Source organism: Oncorhynchus masou, chromosome 16, assembly GCF_036934945.1.
Source record: "Oncorhynchus masou masou isolate Uvic2021 chromosome 16, UVic_Omas_1.1, whole genome shotgun sequence".
Taxonomy (NCBI): Eukaryota; Metazoa; Chordata; class Actinopteri; order Salmoniformes; family Salmonidae; genus Oncorhynchus; species Oncorhynchus masou.
In genome coordinates this window covers 7219207-7238647 of record NC_088227.1, presented here as the reverse complement: position 1 = coordinate 7238647, position 19441 = coordinate 7219207, and the positions used below count along the sequence as shown (strand labels likewise).

The following is a 19441-nucleotide window of genomic DNA, read 5'->3' as shown; positions in this document are numbered from 1 at the left end:
TGGGTGTTTCAGGGTCTATGGTCAATACGGGGGACCGTGTTGTGGGTGTTTCAGGGAATATGGTCAATACGGGGGACCTTGTTGTGGGTTTTTCCGGGAATATGGTCAATACGGGGGACCGTGTTGTGGGTGTTTCAGGGAATATGGTCAATACGGGGGACCGTGTTATGGGTGTTTCAGGGAATATGGTCAATACGGGGGACCGTGTTGTGGGTGTTTCAGGGAATATGGTCAATACGGGGGACCGTGTTGTGGGTGTTTCAGGGAATATGGTCAATATGGGGGACCGTGTTGTGGGTGTTTCAGGGAAAACGGGTACATTTGACCTCCATCTAGGACGTGACAATAGTTAATCAAATCTCCCCGTTTCTGCCCTTTAAAATTTTTTTTATTGCCAGCCTTCTCATACAGCTGCATATATGCATTCATAAATCAAGACCTTTCTTGAGTTGGGCTCTGAGCTGGTGCAACTGTTGAGAATGCGAGCCTATAGTTGTGTGGTGGAAAGGGTTGAGTGTGTGTATGTGCGTATCCCACAACTGTTGCGAAGGAGTAAAATATGTCAGGGACAATATAGGATGAGTCACAATTGTTTGCTAAAATAATAATTGCTTGCAATGTAATTTTGGTAATGGTGAGAAAATCCTTTGCAAAATATGCCTACATTACTACAAATATTAATAGCTAATTATGGAAAATGAACAGTTTAAAAAAAAGTTTTTTTGATTGCTATATTTAACACAAATTGAGGTGAGGGCGATGGAAATGCATTTGGCGGTTGATCTACTTCTGTTCTGTAAATGGCACTGTGTGCTCTTTTCAAAGGATGGATCCCAGTCTTTTCAGGGATACGGGGGGTCGGGGGTGGTCTGCCGGGCATTGGGATGAAAACCCAACTCGGGATGAAGGCTTTTAGCGGGTGGAATAGAGGGGACCAATTTGAGGTTTACTTAGTAGCAATGCAAATATCATGGTACAGCTATATAGACACTCAATCATTGTTACTTTTTAATGGTATGTTTATTAAACATATATTTTGATAAATATAATTGAAAGTTGTCTCATGGTAAGTGGTGAAATAAGTATAGCTAGTTACAATTGTAATGGCTTAGCAGATAATAAGAAAAGACCATCAGTATTTACCTGGCTAAAAGAGAAGGAATATAATATTGTTTACAGGAAACCCATTCAATCATTTTAGATTATGTTTTGTGGAAAAATGAGGGGGTGAAATATTTCTCCCATGGGCAAAGAAATTCAAAAGGGGTGATGGTTTTAATTAACAGTACTTTTCATCCAAATGTACAAATTGTCCCAAAAAAAACAAGTTAGATGGATTATTTTAAATATGTTATTGGACAATAAACAGATATGGCTTATTAACCTATATGGTCCAAATAATGATGATCCAAGCTTATTTGAAAATATATAATTTATCAACTCTACAAGCAACACTAGACTCTATTATTATGGTGGGAGATTTTAATACGGTCTTAAATACCTCTATGGACCGGAATGGAAATCACTCTACAAACTATCACCCTCAGGTACTTAAGGAATGTCATGGATATATTGGAATTAGTGGATACATGGAGGCTTAAATACCTAGTGAGATATACAGTCATGGCCAAAATGACACAAATATTAATTTTCACAAAAAAATGCCATAAGGCAAAGGTAATAACTAAGTGGCTCGGGGAACAAAACATCAATATTTTGGGTCCATGGCCAGGAAACTCCCCAGACCTTAATCCCATTGAGAACTTGTGGTCAATCCTCAAGAGACTGGTGGACAAACACTAACCCACAAATTCTGACATACTCCAAGCATTGATTATGCAAGAATGGGCTGCCATCAGTCAGGATGTGGCCCAGAAGTTATTTGACAGCATGCCAGGGTGAATTCTCTTGAAAAATATGGGTCAACACTGCAAATATTGACTCTTTACATCAACTTCATGTAATTGTCAATAAAAGCCTTGGACATTTATGAAATCCTTGTAATTATACTTCAGTATTCCATAGTAACATCTGACAAAATATCTAGACACTGAAGCAGCAAACTTTGGAAATTAATATTTGTGTCATTCTCAACTTTTGGCCACGACTGTACATGGCGGAGACTTAATCAAGCTAGTGATCTTGACTACTTTCTTATGCCATTCTCTCTGGCACCTCAGGTTTTTTTTGTAACTTTTAAAATATTTGTAAATATTTTCCTAATTCTGTTTTCTTAACTGTATTGTTGGTTAAGGGCTTGTAGGTAAGGATTTGACGGTAAGGTACACCTGTTGTATTCTCCACATGTGACAAATATAAAGTGTGATTTACCTAGTGCATTCAGAAAATATTCACACCCCATTACTTTTTCCACATTTTGTTACAAAATGGGATTTAATTGTCCTTTTTTGTCAATGATCTACACAAAATACTTTGTCAAAGTAAAAAAAAAAATCTACCTTTACAATATGCCCAAGAGACCCTCATTAACCGCTCTGGGATATGTGGGACGGTAGCGTCCCACCTGGCCAAAAGCCAATGAAAATGCAGAGCTCCAAATTCAAATAAATTACTATGAAAATCAAACTTTCATTAAATCACACATGCAAGATGGCAAATTAAAGCTACAGTTGTTGTGAATCCAGCCAACATGTCAGATTTAAAAAAGGCTTTTCGGCAAAAGCAAGCGATGCTATTATCTGAGGATAGCGCCATAGTAAACAAAGAGAGCGAAGCAGAAAGAAAAATATAATTCATGCCTTACTTTTGGCGAGCTTCTTTTGTATAGCACTCCAATATGTCCCATAAAAATCACAAATGGTCCTTTTTTTCGATTAATTCCGTCTATATATCCACAATTTATTTGGTGCGTTTGATCCAGAAAAACACCGGTTCCAACTTGCGCAACGTGACTACAAAATATCTCAAAAGTTACCTGTAAACTTTGCCAAAACATTTCAAACTACTTTTGTAATACAACTTTAGGTATTTTTTTACATAAATCATTGATAAAATTGAAGACGGGATGATCTGTGTTCAATGCAGGAGGAAAACAATCTGTAGCTAGCATTCCGGTCACGCGCCTCTATCTAACAGTACTCTTCAAGTTACCCTCGTTCAAGATGGCCGTAATTCTTCATTACACAAAGTAAATACCTCAATCAACTTCTCAAGACTGTTGACATCCAGTGGAAGCGATAGGAACTGCAAGAAGGTCCCTTAGAAGTCTGATTTCCCAATGAAAACCCATTGAGGGACCTCAAATCTGGTTTGTCCTCGGCGTTTCGCCTGCTAAATAAGTTCTGTTGTACTCAGACATGATTCAAACCGTTTTTAGAAACTTCAGTGTTTTCTATCCAAATCTACTAATAATATGCATATCTTATCTTCCGGGGGTGAATAGCAGGCAGTTGAATTTGGACATGCATTTCATCCGGATGTGAAAATACTGCCCCCTGTCACCAAGAAGTTAAGTAGATATCGCAAGCCATGACTCAAAAACTATGTTTAAAGTCTTTCAAATGGTGTTTGCTCGAGCATGCCTAGAGTGCCCGATGGACGGGGATTAGACTTTTGCTTCAGCACCTCTCACTAATCAAATGGGCCACATGGTTGAGTGGTAAGACTCTTGGCTCCATGCACATGTGGCTCCCGCTGGAGCATGTGGTTCAGTCCCTGTGTGCTCCCTTTTGACTCTCTCCGATCTCCCACTCTGGTTCACTATCTGTCAATAAAGCACTAAAAACCATACATGGAGAGTGGCTCTCCTTTGGGGTGGGGAGAACTGCCCTGCAGGAAGCCTGAGCATTTGCCTATGTTTCCCTGTAAAAAAAAAATCATCAGCAATATACACACAATACCCCACAATGATAAAGCGAACAGAACAGATTTTTGCAAATGTATTAAAAATAAACACATACCTTAACTCCTCCTGAGTGGCGCAGAGGTCTAAGGCACTGCATTCAAATCAAATTTGATTAGTCACATACCCATAATAACATCTACAGTGAAATGCTTGTGTTCCTACTCCAACAGTGCAGTAGTATCTAACTACACACATCTGTGGCGGAGAAGTCCGTCACTGGCCGCGGGCAGCGTTTGGTACACTAACACACACACACATTCATCGTGCCTCCCTGCTCCGTTGTCAACTACTTTAACAATGTGGGTCGACACACAAGTTAACGTCCCTATCTTAGTACTACATACATTACACACTTTATTCTTACCTCTCGTCAGTAGCGGTTTAAGGTATAAAGAATATACAGACAAGCGTTCATGTTTAATTTAAGCAACATTTATTGTACTTATCAATGTTATGGATGAGTGCGTTGTTTGGTTCTGTTTCCCTCTCCATCTCTGTAGCTTCCAGGTATGCTGGGATAAGGACCAGAGCTACGGTAATCGGGCTAGCTTTGTAGTGCCTGTCCTGAATGGCTCTCTCATGTGAATGAGCATATTGGAAGACTTCATGTCAGTAGGGGTGGGATTTTGTAAATGTGTTATTGGTATATTGTATCATGAGAAACATTTTGCAATATCTGCAATTCATTATGTTTAGCTGAGTGGAAAATGTAGGCTTTGATGAAAATAATTGCTTAATTAATTACTGCTGGGGTATGTTCTCATGGGAGTGGCTTCCCCTACAAAAGGAGCCTCTCTTTCAGTTCAAGGGGGGAACCATTTTGGATTGAGCTGTTGTGGCAGCGTTGTTTTTAGCTGTCCCATAATGGATACTTTGGATGGCAGTACTGTTGTTTTTCTTCCGGATTCACTATGTAAATAAACACCCACACGCACAGAAGTACTTTTGCGGCTCTGCCATATTTTTATTTGATAGAGGTTAGGTTTTTCAGTTTAGCCTACTCTACATGACAAATCTAATTTTATTGGTCACATACACATGGTTAGCAGATGTTAATGCGAGTGGCGAAATGCTTGTGCTTCTAGTTCCAACCATGCAGTAATATCTAACAATTTCACAACAACTACCTTATACACACGTGTAAAGGAATGAATAAGAATATGTACATATAAATATATGGATGAGCGATGGCCCAACGGCATAGGCAAGATGCAGTGATGGTGTAGAGGTCGACCGATTTATGATTTTTCAATACTGATTATTGGAGGACCAAAAAAAAGCTGATACCGATTAATCAACCGTATTAAAAAAAAAAAGTATTTATATATATATATTAATAATGACAATTACAACAATACTGAATGAACACTTTTATTTTAACTTAATATAATACATCAAAATCAATTTAGCCTCAAATGAATAATGAAACATGTTCAATTTGATTTAAATAATGCAAAAACAAAGTGTTGGAGAAGAAAGTAGAAGTACAGTATGTGCCATGTAAAAAAGCTAACGTGAGAACATATGAAAGCTGGTGGTTCCTTTTGACATGAGTCTTCAATATTCCAAGGTAAGAAGTTTTAGATTGTAGTTATTATAGGACTATTTCTCTATTCCATTTGTATTCCATATACCTTTGGCTATTGGATGTTGTTATAGACACTATAGTATTGCCAGTGTAACAGTATAGCTTCCGTCCCGATCCTCGCCCCACCCTGGGCTCGAACCAGGGACACATCGACAACAGCCACCCTCGAAGCATTGTTACCCATCGCTCCACAAAAGCCCTTGCAGAGCAAGGGGAACAACCACTTCAAGTCTCAGAGCGAGTGACGTTTGAAACGCTATTAGCGTGCACCCCGCTAACTCGCTTGCCTTTTCACATCGGTCACACCAGCCTAATCTCGGGAGTTGATAGGCTTGAACTCATAAACAGCTCAATGCTTGAAGCACAGCGAAGAGCTGCTGGCAAATGCAGGAAACTGCTGTTTGAATACATGCTTACGAGTCTGCTGCTAGAATATAACACACAGAAATATGAGCCTTAGTTTCTGGATTTGACCATATTAATGACCTATCATTTCGAAAACAAAACGTTTATTCGTTCAGTGAAATGTGGAACTTTTCAGTATTTTATCTTTTAACGGGTGGCATCCCTAAGTCTAAATATTGCTGTTACATTGCACAAACTCAAATGTTCTGTCATAATTATGTACAATTCTGGCAAATGAATTACGGTCTTTGTTAGGAAGAAATGGTCTTCACACAGTTCACAACGAGCCAGGCGGCCCAAACTGCTGCATATTCCCTGACTGCTTGCACAGAACGCAAGTGAAATGACACAATTTCCCTAGTTAAAAGAAATTAATGTTAGTAGGCAATATTAACTAAATATGCAGGTTTAAAAAATATGTACTTGTGTATTGATTTTAAAGAAAGGCATTGATGTTTATGGTTAGGTACACATTGGTGCAACGACAGTGCTTTTTTTCAGGATTGCTTACTTATTGTTACCTCATCAACCGTTTTGGAAAAATTAACAGGCACCGCATTGATTATATGCAACGCAGGAGAAGCTAGTGTCGTGTCTTTACTATCATTAAATTGAAGACTTGGTTTTTATCAAAGATTCTCTAGTTAGTATTACGCGATCAAACGATACATGATTAATCATGTAACTGTAATTAACTAGGAAGTCGGGGCACCAAGAAAAATATTGATTACAAAGTTATAATTTCCCAATATAACCTTTCAGATATTTAATATTTGATCAATTAGTCTTTGAATTAATGAATTATTTACTTTACCTCACGTTCGTCTCATTCCAAACATCGTAAATTCACTGAGTCATCCATACATCAATTTTCTTAAATCATTTATATTATTACTAAGTAATTCACAGAAATGCATAACAAAACAAGGTAAATGTGGTTACAAGAAATGATAGGAGAATGTGCCCTTGTGGGCTAAACCGGCATGGCGGCTTGTTAGACAAAAGGGAAGTGGGGGTCGACTAAAGTCACGAGTTAATTATAACAATTGAAATGCTAATCCTTTACACATGAACGCTCACTCATTCGGGAACAATTGCAATCAATATATTTACGCTCAGTGTGTCGTCTTGATCGCTGTTGAGAAGTTTGTTTATTTTGTAGAATTGTCCGTCTCTCTGTCTGCCATGGGGGATAGTTCAGAGGGGATAGTTCAGAGCGACATTCATTCATGTTGTTGTAGAATGGATGTTTCGGCAGTTGTCATTCTTCGCGTTCAATGATACCGAATTCCTAGCTGCAGACTAGTAAATAATATCAAAGTTATTTTGTCGGTATCAATAGTCTAAGAGTTTAACCACGGTATGGTTAAAAGATTCAGCAATGGTCTGCAACCTTCGTCCTCCCGTGATTGAGAGAAAAATGGTCTACTTGAGGAATTCTCAAGATTGGGGTTTTATTTGGAATTGCAGAAAAGGGGCTGTCCCAGCATGCCTGACCATAACTGGGCTCATGGGCGGTCCTCTGATTTAGTTAAACTCAAAAGGGAATTGGAGTTTCCTTCATTAAACAGTCCAATCACATTAAACAATTTTACAAACAGTATCATACTCATTCATCTTCTACAACAATTAGATGTAAACCTCATATCTGAGGCTATTTTCCTTGATGATCTTTTTGGCCTTCCTGTGACATTGTGTGGTGTAGGTGTCCTGGAGGGCAGGTAGTTTGCCCCCGGTGAAGTGTTGTGCAGACCTCACTACCCTCTGGAGAGCCTTGCGGTTGTGGGCGGAGCAGTTGCCGTAACAGGCGGTGATAAAGCCCGACAGGATGCGCTCGATTGTGCATCTGTAAAAGTTTGTTTTTGGTGACAAGCCAAATTTTCTTCAGCCTCCTGAGGTTGAAGAGGCGCTGTTGCGCCTTCTTCAGTACGCTGTCTATGTGGGTGGACCAATTCAGTTTGTCTGTGATGTGTTCGCCGAGGGACTGAAAACATTCCAACTTTTTCACTACTGTTCCGTCGCTGTGGATAGGGGGGTGCTCCCTCTGCTGTTTCCTGAAGTCCACGATCATCTCCTTTGTTTTGTTAATTGTGAGGTTTTTATCATGACACCACACAGCGAGGGCCCTCGCCTCCTTCCTGTAGGCCGTCTTGTCGTTGTTGGTAATCAAGCCCACCGCTGTAGAGTGTATGGCCACACAGTCGTGGGTGAACAGGGAGTACAGGAGAGGGCACAGAATGCACCTTTGTGGGGCCCCAGTGTTGAGGATCAGCGGAGTGGCGATGTTGTTACCTACCCTCACCACCTGGGTGTGGCCTGTCAAAGTCCTGGATCCAGTTGCACAGGGCTGGGTCGAGACCCAGGGTCTCGAGCTTAATGATGACTTTGGAGGGTACTATGGTGTTGAATGCTGAGCTGTAGTCAATGAACAGCATTCTTACATAGGTATTCCTCTTGTCCAGATTGGTTAAGGCAGTCTGATTTGTGATTGCGTCGTCTGTGGACCTATTATAGCGGTAAGCAAATTGGAGTGGGTGGAGGTGATATGATCCTTGACTAGTCTCTCAAAGCACTTCATGATGATGATGATGGAAGTGAGTGCTACAGGGCGATTAGTTGTTTACCTCAGTTACCTTAGCTTTCTTGGGAACATGAACAATGGTGGCCCTCTTGAAGCATGTGGGAACAGCAGACTGGGATAGGGATTGATTGAATAAACACACCAGCCAGCTGGTCTGCGCATGCTCTGAGGACGCTGCTAGGGATTTCGTCTGGGCCGGCAGCCTTGCAAGTGTTAACATGTTTCAATATTTTACTCACATCGGCCACGGAGAAGGAGATCTTTTTGTTTTTTTCTTTTTGTAATCCGTGGTTGACTGTAGACCCTGCCACATACCTCTCATGTCTGAGCTGTTGAATTGCAACTCCACGTTGTCTCTATACTGACACTTTGCTTGTTTGATTGACTTATGGAGGGAATAACTACACTGTTTGTATTTGGTCATGTTTCCAGTTGCCTTGCCATAATTAAATGCAGTGGTACGTGCTTTCAGTTTTGCTCAAATGCTGCCATCAATCCACAGTTTCTGGTTAGGTTTTAATAGTCCTAGTTGGTACAACCTTTCATACACTTCTTTATAAACTTGTTCACCGTCAACGTTATTGGATAGACCTAAGAATAGGGGTGACCTGTTTTTAGTTTCTGCCTATAGGAGGGGAGCAACAAGATGGAATCATGGTCAGATTTGCCAAAAGGAGGGCAGGGGAGGGCCTTTTGTTCACCGCAGAAGTTAGAGTAGCAGTAGTCGAGTGTTTCTCGCTCGTGCGCTGCAATTTATATGCAGATTAGAATTTAGGTAGCCTTGTTCTCAGATTAGCTTTGTTAAAATCCCCAGCTACAATAAATGCATCCTCAGGATGCATGGTTTCCAGTTTTTGTAAAACTCCGGTGAAGTTCCTTGATGGCCATTGGTATCCGCTTGCGGGGGGATATACACCGCTGTGACGATAACTGAGGAGAGTTGGGAGATAATACGGTCGGCATTTGATTGTGAGGAATTATAAGTCAGGTGAACAAAAGGATTTGATCTCTTGTTTGTTTTAGCTGCCTGTGGATGGTGTTCAACGGATGTGCTGTCTTCGGTAGCATAAGCAATGGCTGTTGGAACACTTGGATCCCAGCCAGTGTCTGGGGTGAGTGTTCCCATAGGTGCAGGTCTAGGGTCAGCTTTCCCTCTAGGTCTAGGAGGTCCCAATTCAGATCAGCGTCTAGGGGCAACGTCACCCTACACCTCCCACCAAACCTTTTACAGGATGATTTACTGGATTCCTTAATCAGGATTAAGGGACCTTACTTGGCCCCTAGCTGTGGGTTAATTTTAGCTGCCTGTGGATGGTGTTTTGATATGGCTGTCATGCGGGGAGAATTGAGGAATCTAAGTGTAGAGGGGAAGCCTGTCATGGGGATCCTCTAGCCCCAAAGAGGATCATCATTATCATCGCCCTATAGACACACTACACTCACCACCTCCTCTCCACCAACTCCACGCTGGTGGTGTTTCACCTGGGATTGTCATGGCGATCTCTCAAAAGCTTTGGCATTGGTTTGGGAAAATCTTTGATTTTGAACTGACTGCTAAACCCCTCCAAATTTAGCTGGATAACATTTTGACCTCGGGTGTGTCACCTCTCTCTCCGCAGCTCCGGCGTAGGTGTGACAGGAGCCAAGCAGACCATGTTCTACGCCGAGGTGTCGGACGAGAACCGCGTGGGTGAGGGCGGAGGCGTGCCTCAGGAGGGGGAGCTGATCGAAGTGGTCAAAGTGCCCCTCCATGAGGCCATGACCTTTGCCTATGACGAGAGCATCCCCAAGACCATGGGCGTCATCTTCAGCTTCATCTGGTTCCACAACAACATGTCGCCCAAGTACAAGATCTCCACCAACGTGTAACCCACCCAACCCCGTCCTTGCACTCTTGAGCCTGAGGTAGAAGTTGCAGTTAACAGATCTGAGATCAGAAGACCCTAACCCCAAGCCTAATCTTTACTATTAAGGGTATGGAGAAAAATATCTGACCCTGTGTCAGTGGTTAGAGACAACTTCAATCTACTCCCAACACCTTGCCTCTGACCATTTCCATATAAAATGGCCCCTTGGCAACCATTTTTGTCTTGTTACTAACCATGTTCTTTTTTGGGGGTTTGTCAAATTTTTGATCTTAATTACTTTTCCTCTAAAACTTGCCATATTCACTTTTTGTTGTTTGTAACCTTTTCCTCACAGAGGTCACGAAGATGGCGACATCACTCTTGTTCAGAGCTGCTCGTCTGTAGTTGATTTGATCACGTTCCAGGAATGCGAAAATGTTGTTTCTTATTCAGTGCCAGAGTTTATCACATATGACGGTCGTTGCTGAGTCTGTTAAATTGCCACAGCTGTTCCAGGCACGCCTTGCTTACTTTCTCTATGATCTACACAGCCTCAAAGCCAGTGTTTCTCATTCTTGTGTCTTGGGGGGGGGGGGGCATTTTTATCCCAGCCAAGCACTAACACTCCTAATTTAACAAATTAATGAGTTGAGTAACTGCTGGGCTAGAAGAAATATGGGTCCCCTCACGTCCAGGACTGGGAGACACTTCTCTAAGCAATAGTTTGATAGTTGGTTGTTTGATCATGTCTAGAAACAAATCAACATTTCCGTTTGCTTAGGCGTTTAGATATGTTGTAAGCATTGCATTGAATCCAGGGCTGTCACTACAGTAGTGCGTGCTCTGAGGTCACAAGATATTGTACTTTTGATAGAGGCTTCTTTTAACTACCACAGGAATATCACCTACCTCTACACTGATAAGCTTTATTTCAGTTACTAATGTCACAATACCAGTACCACAACAATCCGTATCAGAATACTCAGAGGTATTGTAAAATCGTGATACTACAATACTCATCACGATAATGATTAATTGTGATATTGTGAGAACCTTCTGGTGGACAATTCCTCTCACACTTATACATGTGTGTTAACAGGAAGGCTTCACTGATACTGGCTGAGAACAACAGAGTTTTTATATGTCTCAGACAGTGTTTTTGTTTTTTCTAAGGAAGGAAAGTGATGTCAAGCCTCGTAGAATGGAGCAGGGTCAATTGGAGTTTTGTTTTGGGAAATTGAAAACCTAGCTTGTAACATGTCTGAGTAGTTTTAGCATGCTACTTAACCCAGCTATCTGGGATAGCACCTTGAGCCCATATTGCTGTTTTGTGATCCCTTTTTGTTTTTTAACCTGACGTGGGGGAAAAGTTTGGTTGATACCTGCACTGTGTGGGGCTCGAAGGAAAATGGTTGCTCTTTTTAACTTGGGCCATGTCTCTCAGCTTCACAACAGTTTAATCCTACCTTTCCCCTATGGCTGTTTTGGCCAGACCACTTCAAGACACCCAGATTTCCACAGAAATCAACAACTGCAGCTATTCAAGTCTACCCGGATGGAGGATTCCATCCTCAATTATTCCCTCCAGTTTTACTAGAATTCTTTCAAGCGGAAATTCTGAAAAAACCTAGGAAATTGGGGAAAGGTTCTGGAATTGTGCAACCCTATTTGGGAAAGAAAGAGCTTAAGACAACAATCACAAAATCACTTGCTTAACGTCTTAGGTCGAACCGTTTTCCCCCTCTCGATGAGGTGACATTCAGGGATCACAATTCTGCACCTTTTAGCCATAGTCTTTTTAACCCTTGGGTATTGTGCTGATAACATTTCTATGTAGTTTGCCAATATCACAAACTGTCAAAGTCCTAAATGGTTAATTGACAAATCTTCTCAATAACTTTTTTTGGCAACATATTAATGTGTGGATTCATGGCACCTTTCGCTAAAACTTGGTAAAGATCAGTGGTAATATACTGAACAAAAATAGAAACGCAACATGCAATAATTTCAGATTTTACTGAGTTACAGTTCATATAAAGAATTCCGACACTTGAAATTAATTAATTAAGCCCTAATCTATGGATTTCACATGATTGGGAATACAAATATGCATTTGTTGGTTATACATACCTTTAAAAAAATAAAAGTAGGGGTGTGGATCAGAAAACCAGTCAGTATCTGGTGTTACCACCATTTGCCTCATGCAGCGCGACACATCTCCTTCGCATAGAGTTGATTAGGCTGTTGATTGTGGCCTGTGGAATGTTGTCCCACTACTCTTCAAGGGTTGTGCGAAGTTGCTGGATACTGGAACACGCTGTCTTGCAGGTCGATCCCAAACATGCTCAATGGACAAACATGCTCAATGGACAAACATGCCCTTGGACAAACTGGGACATTTTCAGCTTCCAGGAATTGTATACAGATCCTTGCAACATGAGGCTGTGTATTATCATGCTTATTGCGACATGAATGGCACGACAATGGGCCTCCAGGATTTGGTATGCATTCAAATTGCCATCGGGTTAACTGTAAATCGTTTATGCCTACCCATAACTTGTATTCTCCCTAACACAAGGTGTGCCTGTGTAATTGTTTTATTTGATTTAACTTGGCAAGTCAGTTAAGTACAAATTCTTATTTACAATGACTGCCTACCGGGGAACAGTGTTTTTTTTTTGTTTTTTTTTGCTTGGGGATTCGATCTAGCAACCTTTTGGTTACTGGCCCAATGCTCAAACCACTATGCTGTCAGGTGGATGGATTATCTTGGCAAATGAGAAATGCTCACTAACAGGGATGTAAACAAATATTTGAGAGAAATAATGTTTTTGTGCAAATGGAACTTTTCTGGGATGTTTTATTTTAGCTCATGGGACCAGCACTTTACATGTTGCGTTTATATTTTTGGTACACACACACACACACACACACACACACACACAGTGCACTCGGAAAGTATTCAGACCCCTTCACTTTTTCCACATTTTGTTATTAAATCATTTTTTGTCCCTCATCGATCTACACACAATACCCTTTACATAAGTATTCAGACTCTGTACTCTAGGACGTCTTGATGGTTCCGAAAGTCTAAAATGTAAGAATGATGGAGGACACTGTGTTCTTGGGGACCTTCAATGCTGCAGACGTGTTTTGGTGCCCTTCCCCAGATCTGTGCCTCGACACAATCCTCTTTCAGAACTTTACAGAAAATAGGCCAGTAAGATGTGTGCCTTTCCAAATCATGTCCAATCAAGTTGTAGAAACATCTCAAGGATGATCAATGGAAACAGGATGATCTCAAGTTAGTCTCATAGCAAAAGGTCTGAATACTTAAGTAAATAAGGTATTTGTTTTTTATTTTTAATAATTTTGCAAAAACCTGTTTGCGCATTGTCATTATGGGCTTTGTGTGTAGATTGCTGAGAATTGCTTTTAGAATAAGGCTTCAATGTAACAATGTGCAAAAAGGTCAAGGTGTGTGTGTATGTATGTATATGTGTGTGTTAAACAAATACGTATATTTTATATTTGAGATTCTTCAAAGTAGCTACCCTTTACCTTGACGGCTTTGCACACTTTTCGCATTCTCTCAACCAGCTTCACCTAGAATGCTTTACCCAAACGTCTTGAAGGAGTTCCCACATATGCTGAGCACTTGTTTGCTGCAATCCAACTCATCTCAAACCATCTCAATTGGGATGAGGTCGGGTGATTGTGGAGGCCATGTCATCTGATGCAGCACTCCATCACTCTCCTTGGTCAAATAGCCCTTACACAGCCTGTAGGTGTGTTGGGTCATTGTCCTGTTGAAAAACAAGTGATAGTCCCCACTAAGCGCAAACGAGATGGGATGGCCTATTTCTGCAGAATGCTGTGGTAGCCATGCTGGTTAAATGTGCCTTGAATTCTAAATAAATCACTGTCACCAGCAAAGCACCATCACACCTCTTCCTCCATGCTTCACGGTGGGAACCACACATTTTATTTATTTTTATTTCACCTTTATTTAACCAGGTAGGCAAGTTGAGAACAAGTTCTCATTTACAATTGCGACCTGGCCAAGATAAAGCAAAGCAGTTCGACACGTACAACGACACAGTTACACATGGAGTAAAACAAACATATAGTCAATAATACAGTATAAACAAGTCTATATACGATGTGAGCAAATGAGGTGAGATAAGGGAGGTAAAGGCAAAAAAAGGCCATGGTGGCAAAGTAAATACAATATAGCAAGTAAAACACTGGAATGGTAGATTTGCAGTGGAAGAATGTGCAAAGTAGAAATAAAAATAATGGGGTGCAAAGGAGCAAAATAAATAAAATAAATACAGTAGGGAAAGAGGTAGTTGTTTGGGCTAAATTATAGGTGGGCTATGTACAGGTGCAGTAATCTGTGAACTGCTCTGATGGTTGGTGACCGGGGTAGGAGTAGCCAGGTGGAAAGCATGGCCAGCCGTAGAAAAATGCTTTTTGAAATTCTCAATTATAGTGGATTTATCAGTGGTGACACTGTTTCCTATCTTCAGTGCAGTGGGCAGCTGGGAGGAGGTGTTCTTATTCTCCATCGACTTTAGTGTCCCAGAAATTTTTTGAGTTGGTGTTGCAGGAAGCAAATTTCAGAAAATTTCCAATTTCTTCCCTGAACAGCTGCATATCACGGGGGCTGTTCGATGCTAATGCAGAACGCCATAGGATGTTTTGGTCAAGGGCAGTCAGGTCTGGGGAGAACCAAGGGCTATATCTGTTCCTGGTTCTACATTTCTTGAATGGGGCATGCTTATTTAAGATGGTTAGGAAGGCATTTAAAAAAAATAACCAGGCATCCTCTACTGATGGGATGAGATCAATATCCTTCCAGGATACCCCGGCCAGGTCCATTAGAAAGGCCTGCTCGCTGAAGTGTTTCAGGGAGCGTTTGACAGTGATGAGTGGAGGTCGTTTGACCACTGACCCATTACGGATGCAGGCAATGAGGCTGAGATCTTTGTTGAAGACAGCAGAGGTGTATTTAGAGTGCAAGTTGGTTAGGATGATATCTATGAGGGTGCCTGTGTTTAAGGCTTTGGGGGGGTACCTGGTAGGTTCATTGATAATTTGTGTAAGATTGAGGGCATCAAGCTTAGATTGTAGGATGGCTGGGGTGTTAAGCATGTTCCAGTTTAGGTCGCCTAGCAGCACGAGCTCTGATGATAGATGGGGGGGCAATCAGTTCACATATGGTGTCCAGAGCACAGCTGGGGGCAGAGGGTGGTCTATAGCAGGCGGCAACGGTGAGAGACTTGTTTTTAGAGGTGGATTTTTCAAAGTAGAAGTTCAAATTGTTTGGGTACAGACCTGGATAGTCGGACAGAACTCTGCAGGCTATCTTTGCAGTAGATTGCAACACTGCCCCCTTTGTCAGCTCTATCTTGTCTGAAAATGTTGTTTGGGATGAACATTTCCAAATTGTTGGTGGTCTTCCTACATGCGGAGATCGTCCTCACAGACACGGCGGTTGGAATCAGTCATCTCAAATTTGGACAGATTTCCACCGGTATAATGTCCATTGCTCGTGTTTCTTGTCCCAAGCAAGTCTCTTCTTATTGGTGTTGTTTAGTAGTGGTTTCTTTGCAGCAATTTGACCATGAAGTCCAGATTCACACAGTCTCCTCTGAACAGTTGATGTTGAGATGTGTCTGTTACTTGAACTCTGAAGCATTTATTTGGGCTGCAATTTCTGAGGATGGTAACTCTAATGAACGTATCCTCTGCAGCAGAGGTAACTCTGGGTCTTCCTTTTCTGTGGCAGGCTTCATGAGAGCCAGTTTCATCATGGAGTGTGATGGTTCTTGTGACTGGACTTGAAGAAACTTTCAAAGTTCTTTACATTTTCCGGATTGACTGTCCTTCATGTCTTAAAGTAATGATGGACTGTTTCTCTTTGCTTTTTTGAGCTGTTCTTAGCCTAATATGGACTTGGTCTTTTACCAAATAGGGCTATTTTCTGTATACCACCCTACCGTATCACAGCACAACAGATTTGTTCAAAAGCATGAAGGAAAGAAATTCCACAAATTAACTTTTAACAAGGCACACTTAACTTGTTTGGGCGCATGAACCGCTAGCAGGACACCTATGACAACATCTGGTGAAATTGCATAGCGAGAAATTCAAAATACAAAAATCGTTATATTAAACATTCTTGAAAATACAGGTGTCATAAATCATTTAAAAGCTTCATTTGTTAATCCAACCGCGTTGTCATATTTCAAAAAGGCTTTACGGCGAAAGCATACCATGCAATTATCTGAGGACAGCGCCCCACATCTAAATACTTTTTCAGCCAGCACAGGCATCACAATCACAAATAGCAATTAAATAAATCACTTACCTTTGAAGATCTTCCTCTGTTTCCCAAGGGTCCCTGCTACACAATGAATGGTCGTCGCCAATGATCTCAGTAATCCACTCATTCAACATGCAAACAAACAAATCCAAAAAGTTACCTGTAAAGTTCGTCCAAACAAGTCAAACGATGTTTCAAATTAATCCTCAGGTACTCTAATATCTAAATAAACAATAATATTTAAGACGGAGAATAGTATGTTCAATAGGGAACATAAATAATGAAGAGTGCGCACCTCATTCACGCACCAACAAGACTACTTTTCTAATGAGACACCTTGGAAAAACTATAACTTCTTGCTCATTTTTCAAACAACAAGCCTGAAACCCTTTCTAATGTCTTTTGACATCTAGTGGAAGCCATAAGAACTGCAATCTGGGTCTTATCTATTTCCCATAGCCTAGCATTGAAATGGCCTGTGACCTCAAAATAAATTATTTCTGGATGTATTTTTCTCGGATTTCCGCCTGCCATATCAGTTCTGTTATACTCACAGACATTATTTTAACAGTTTAAGAGACTTCAGTGTTTTCTATCCAATGCTACCAATTATATGCATATCCTAGCTTCTGGGCCTGAGTAACAGGCAGTTTACTTTGGGCACGTCAGTCATCCGAAATTCCGAATAATGACCAGTATGCTAATGATAATTTAAATGCATTCCAGGTGACTACCTCATGAAGCTGGTTGAGAGAATGCCACGAGTGTGCAAAGTTCTCATCAAAGCAAAGGGTGTCTACTTTGACGAATCTCAAATATAAAATATATTTAGATTTAACACTGTTTTTGGTTACAACATGATTCCATATGTTCCATAGTTTTGATGTCTTCACTATTACTCTACAATGTAGAAAATAGTAAAAATAAAAACCCTTGAGTAGGTGTCCAAACTTTTAACTTGTACTGTGTATATATATACAGTTGAAGTCGGAAGTTTACATACACCTTAGCCAAATACATTTAAACTCAATTTTTTTAATAATTTATGACATTTAATCCTAGTAAAAAAATCCCTGTTTTAGATCAGTTAGGATCACCACTTTATGTTAAGAATGTGAAATGTCAGAATAATAGTGATTTTTATTTCAGCTTTTATTTCTTTCATCACATTCCCAGTGGGTCAGAAGTTTTCATGCACTCAATTAGTATTTGGTAGCATTGCCTTTAAATTGTTTAACTTGGGTCAAATGTTTTGGGTAGCCTTCCACAAGCTTCCCACAATAGGTTAGGTGAATTTTGTCCCATTCCTCCTGACAGAGCTGGTGTAACTGAGTCAGGTTTGTAGGCCTCCTTGCTCGCACACACTTATTCAGTTCTGCCCACAAATCTTCTATAGAATTGAGGTCAGGGCTTTGTGATGGCCACTCCAATACCTTGACTTTGTTGTCCTTAAGCCATTTTGCCTCAACTTTGGAAGACCCATTTGCGACCAAGCTTTAACTTCCTGACTGATGTCTTGGTGTTGCTTCAATATATCCACATAATTGTCAAACCTCATGATGCCATCTATTTTGTGAAGTGCACCAGTCCCTCCTGCAGCAAAGCACCCCCACAGCATGATGCTGCCACCCCATGCTTCACGGTTGGTATGGTGTTCTTCGGCTTGCAAGCCTTCCCCTTTTTCCTCCAAACATAACAATAGTCATTATAGCCAAACAGTTCTATTTTTGTTTCATCAGACCAGAGGACATTTCTCCAAAAAGTACTGTCTTTGTACTCAAATGATGTCAATTAGCCTACCAGATGCTTCTAAAGCCATGACATAATTTTCTGGGATTTTCCAAGCTGTTTAAAGGCACAGTCATTTTAGTGTATGTGAACTTCTGGAATTGTGATACAGTGAAATAATCTGTAAACAATTGTTGGAAAAATGACTTGTGTCATGCACAAAGTAGATGTCCTAACCTACTTGCCAAAACTATAGTTTGTTAACAAGAAATGTGTGGAGTGGTTGGAAAAACTAGTTTTAATGACTCCAACCTAAGTGTCGGCAAACTTTGGACTTCATCTGTAGATATTCAGTCCATTCAGAAAGTTTTCAGACCCCCTGACTTTTTTTTCTTTTTTTGCTATCATACAGCCTTATTCTGAAATGGACAATACAAAAAAATACAAATTCTCATCAATCTACACACAATACCACATAATGACAAAGCAGGTTGTTTGAAATGTTTGAACATTTATTAAATATGTCCCTTTTACTCAGTACTTTTTGAAGCACCTTTGGCAGAGATTACAGTATTTAGTCCTCTTGGGTATGACGCTACAACTACAACATTATCTTGGCTGTGTGCTTAAGGTCATTATCCTGTTGGAGGGAGAACCTTGGCCCCAGTCTGAGCTCCTAAAGGCGCTCTGGAGCAGGTTTTCATCAAGGATCTCTGTATTTTTCTCCGTTCATCTTTCCCTCCATCCTGACTAGTCTCCCAGTCCCTGCCACTGAAAAACTTCACAACAGCATGATGCTGCCACCATCATGCTTAACTGCAGGGATGGTGCCAGGTTTCCTCCAGACTTGACACCTGGCATTCAGGCCAAAGAGTTCAACTTGGTTTCATCAGACCAGAGAATCTTGTTTATCATGGTCTGAGTGTCCTTTATGGCAAACTCCAAGCGGGCTGTCATGTGCCTTTTACTTCCGTCTGGTCACTCTACCATAAATGCCTATTGGTGAAGTGCTGCAAAGATGGTTGTCCTTCTGGAAGGTTCTCCCATCTCCACAGAGGAACTGTGGTGCTCTTTCAGTGACATTCGGGTTCTTGGT

The 19441-nt window shown here is 40.9% G+C and overlaps 1 protein-coding gene across 1 annotated transcript in view; it reads left to right on the top strand.

The window, feature by feature from the left end:
* The window catches only part of LOC135557388 (uridine diphosphate glucose pyrophosphatase NUDT14-like), a 57268-nt gene extending 39694 nt beyond the window's left edge, over nucleotides 1-17574 (top strand). The window contains exon 5 of the mRNA XM_064990611.1: nucleotides 10059-17574. Coding sequence (XP_064846683.1) covers nucleotides 10059-10308 — 250 coding nt within the window. The 3' untranslated portion in view covers nucleotides 10309-17574. The remainder of the gene's footprint in view (nucleotides 1-10058) is intronic.
* The last annotated feature ends 1867 nt before the right edge of the window (nucleotides 17575-19441 follow it).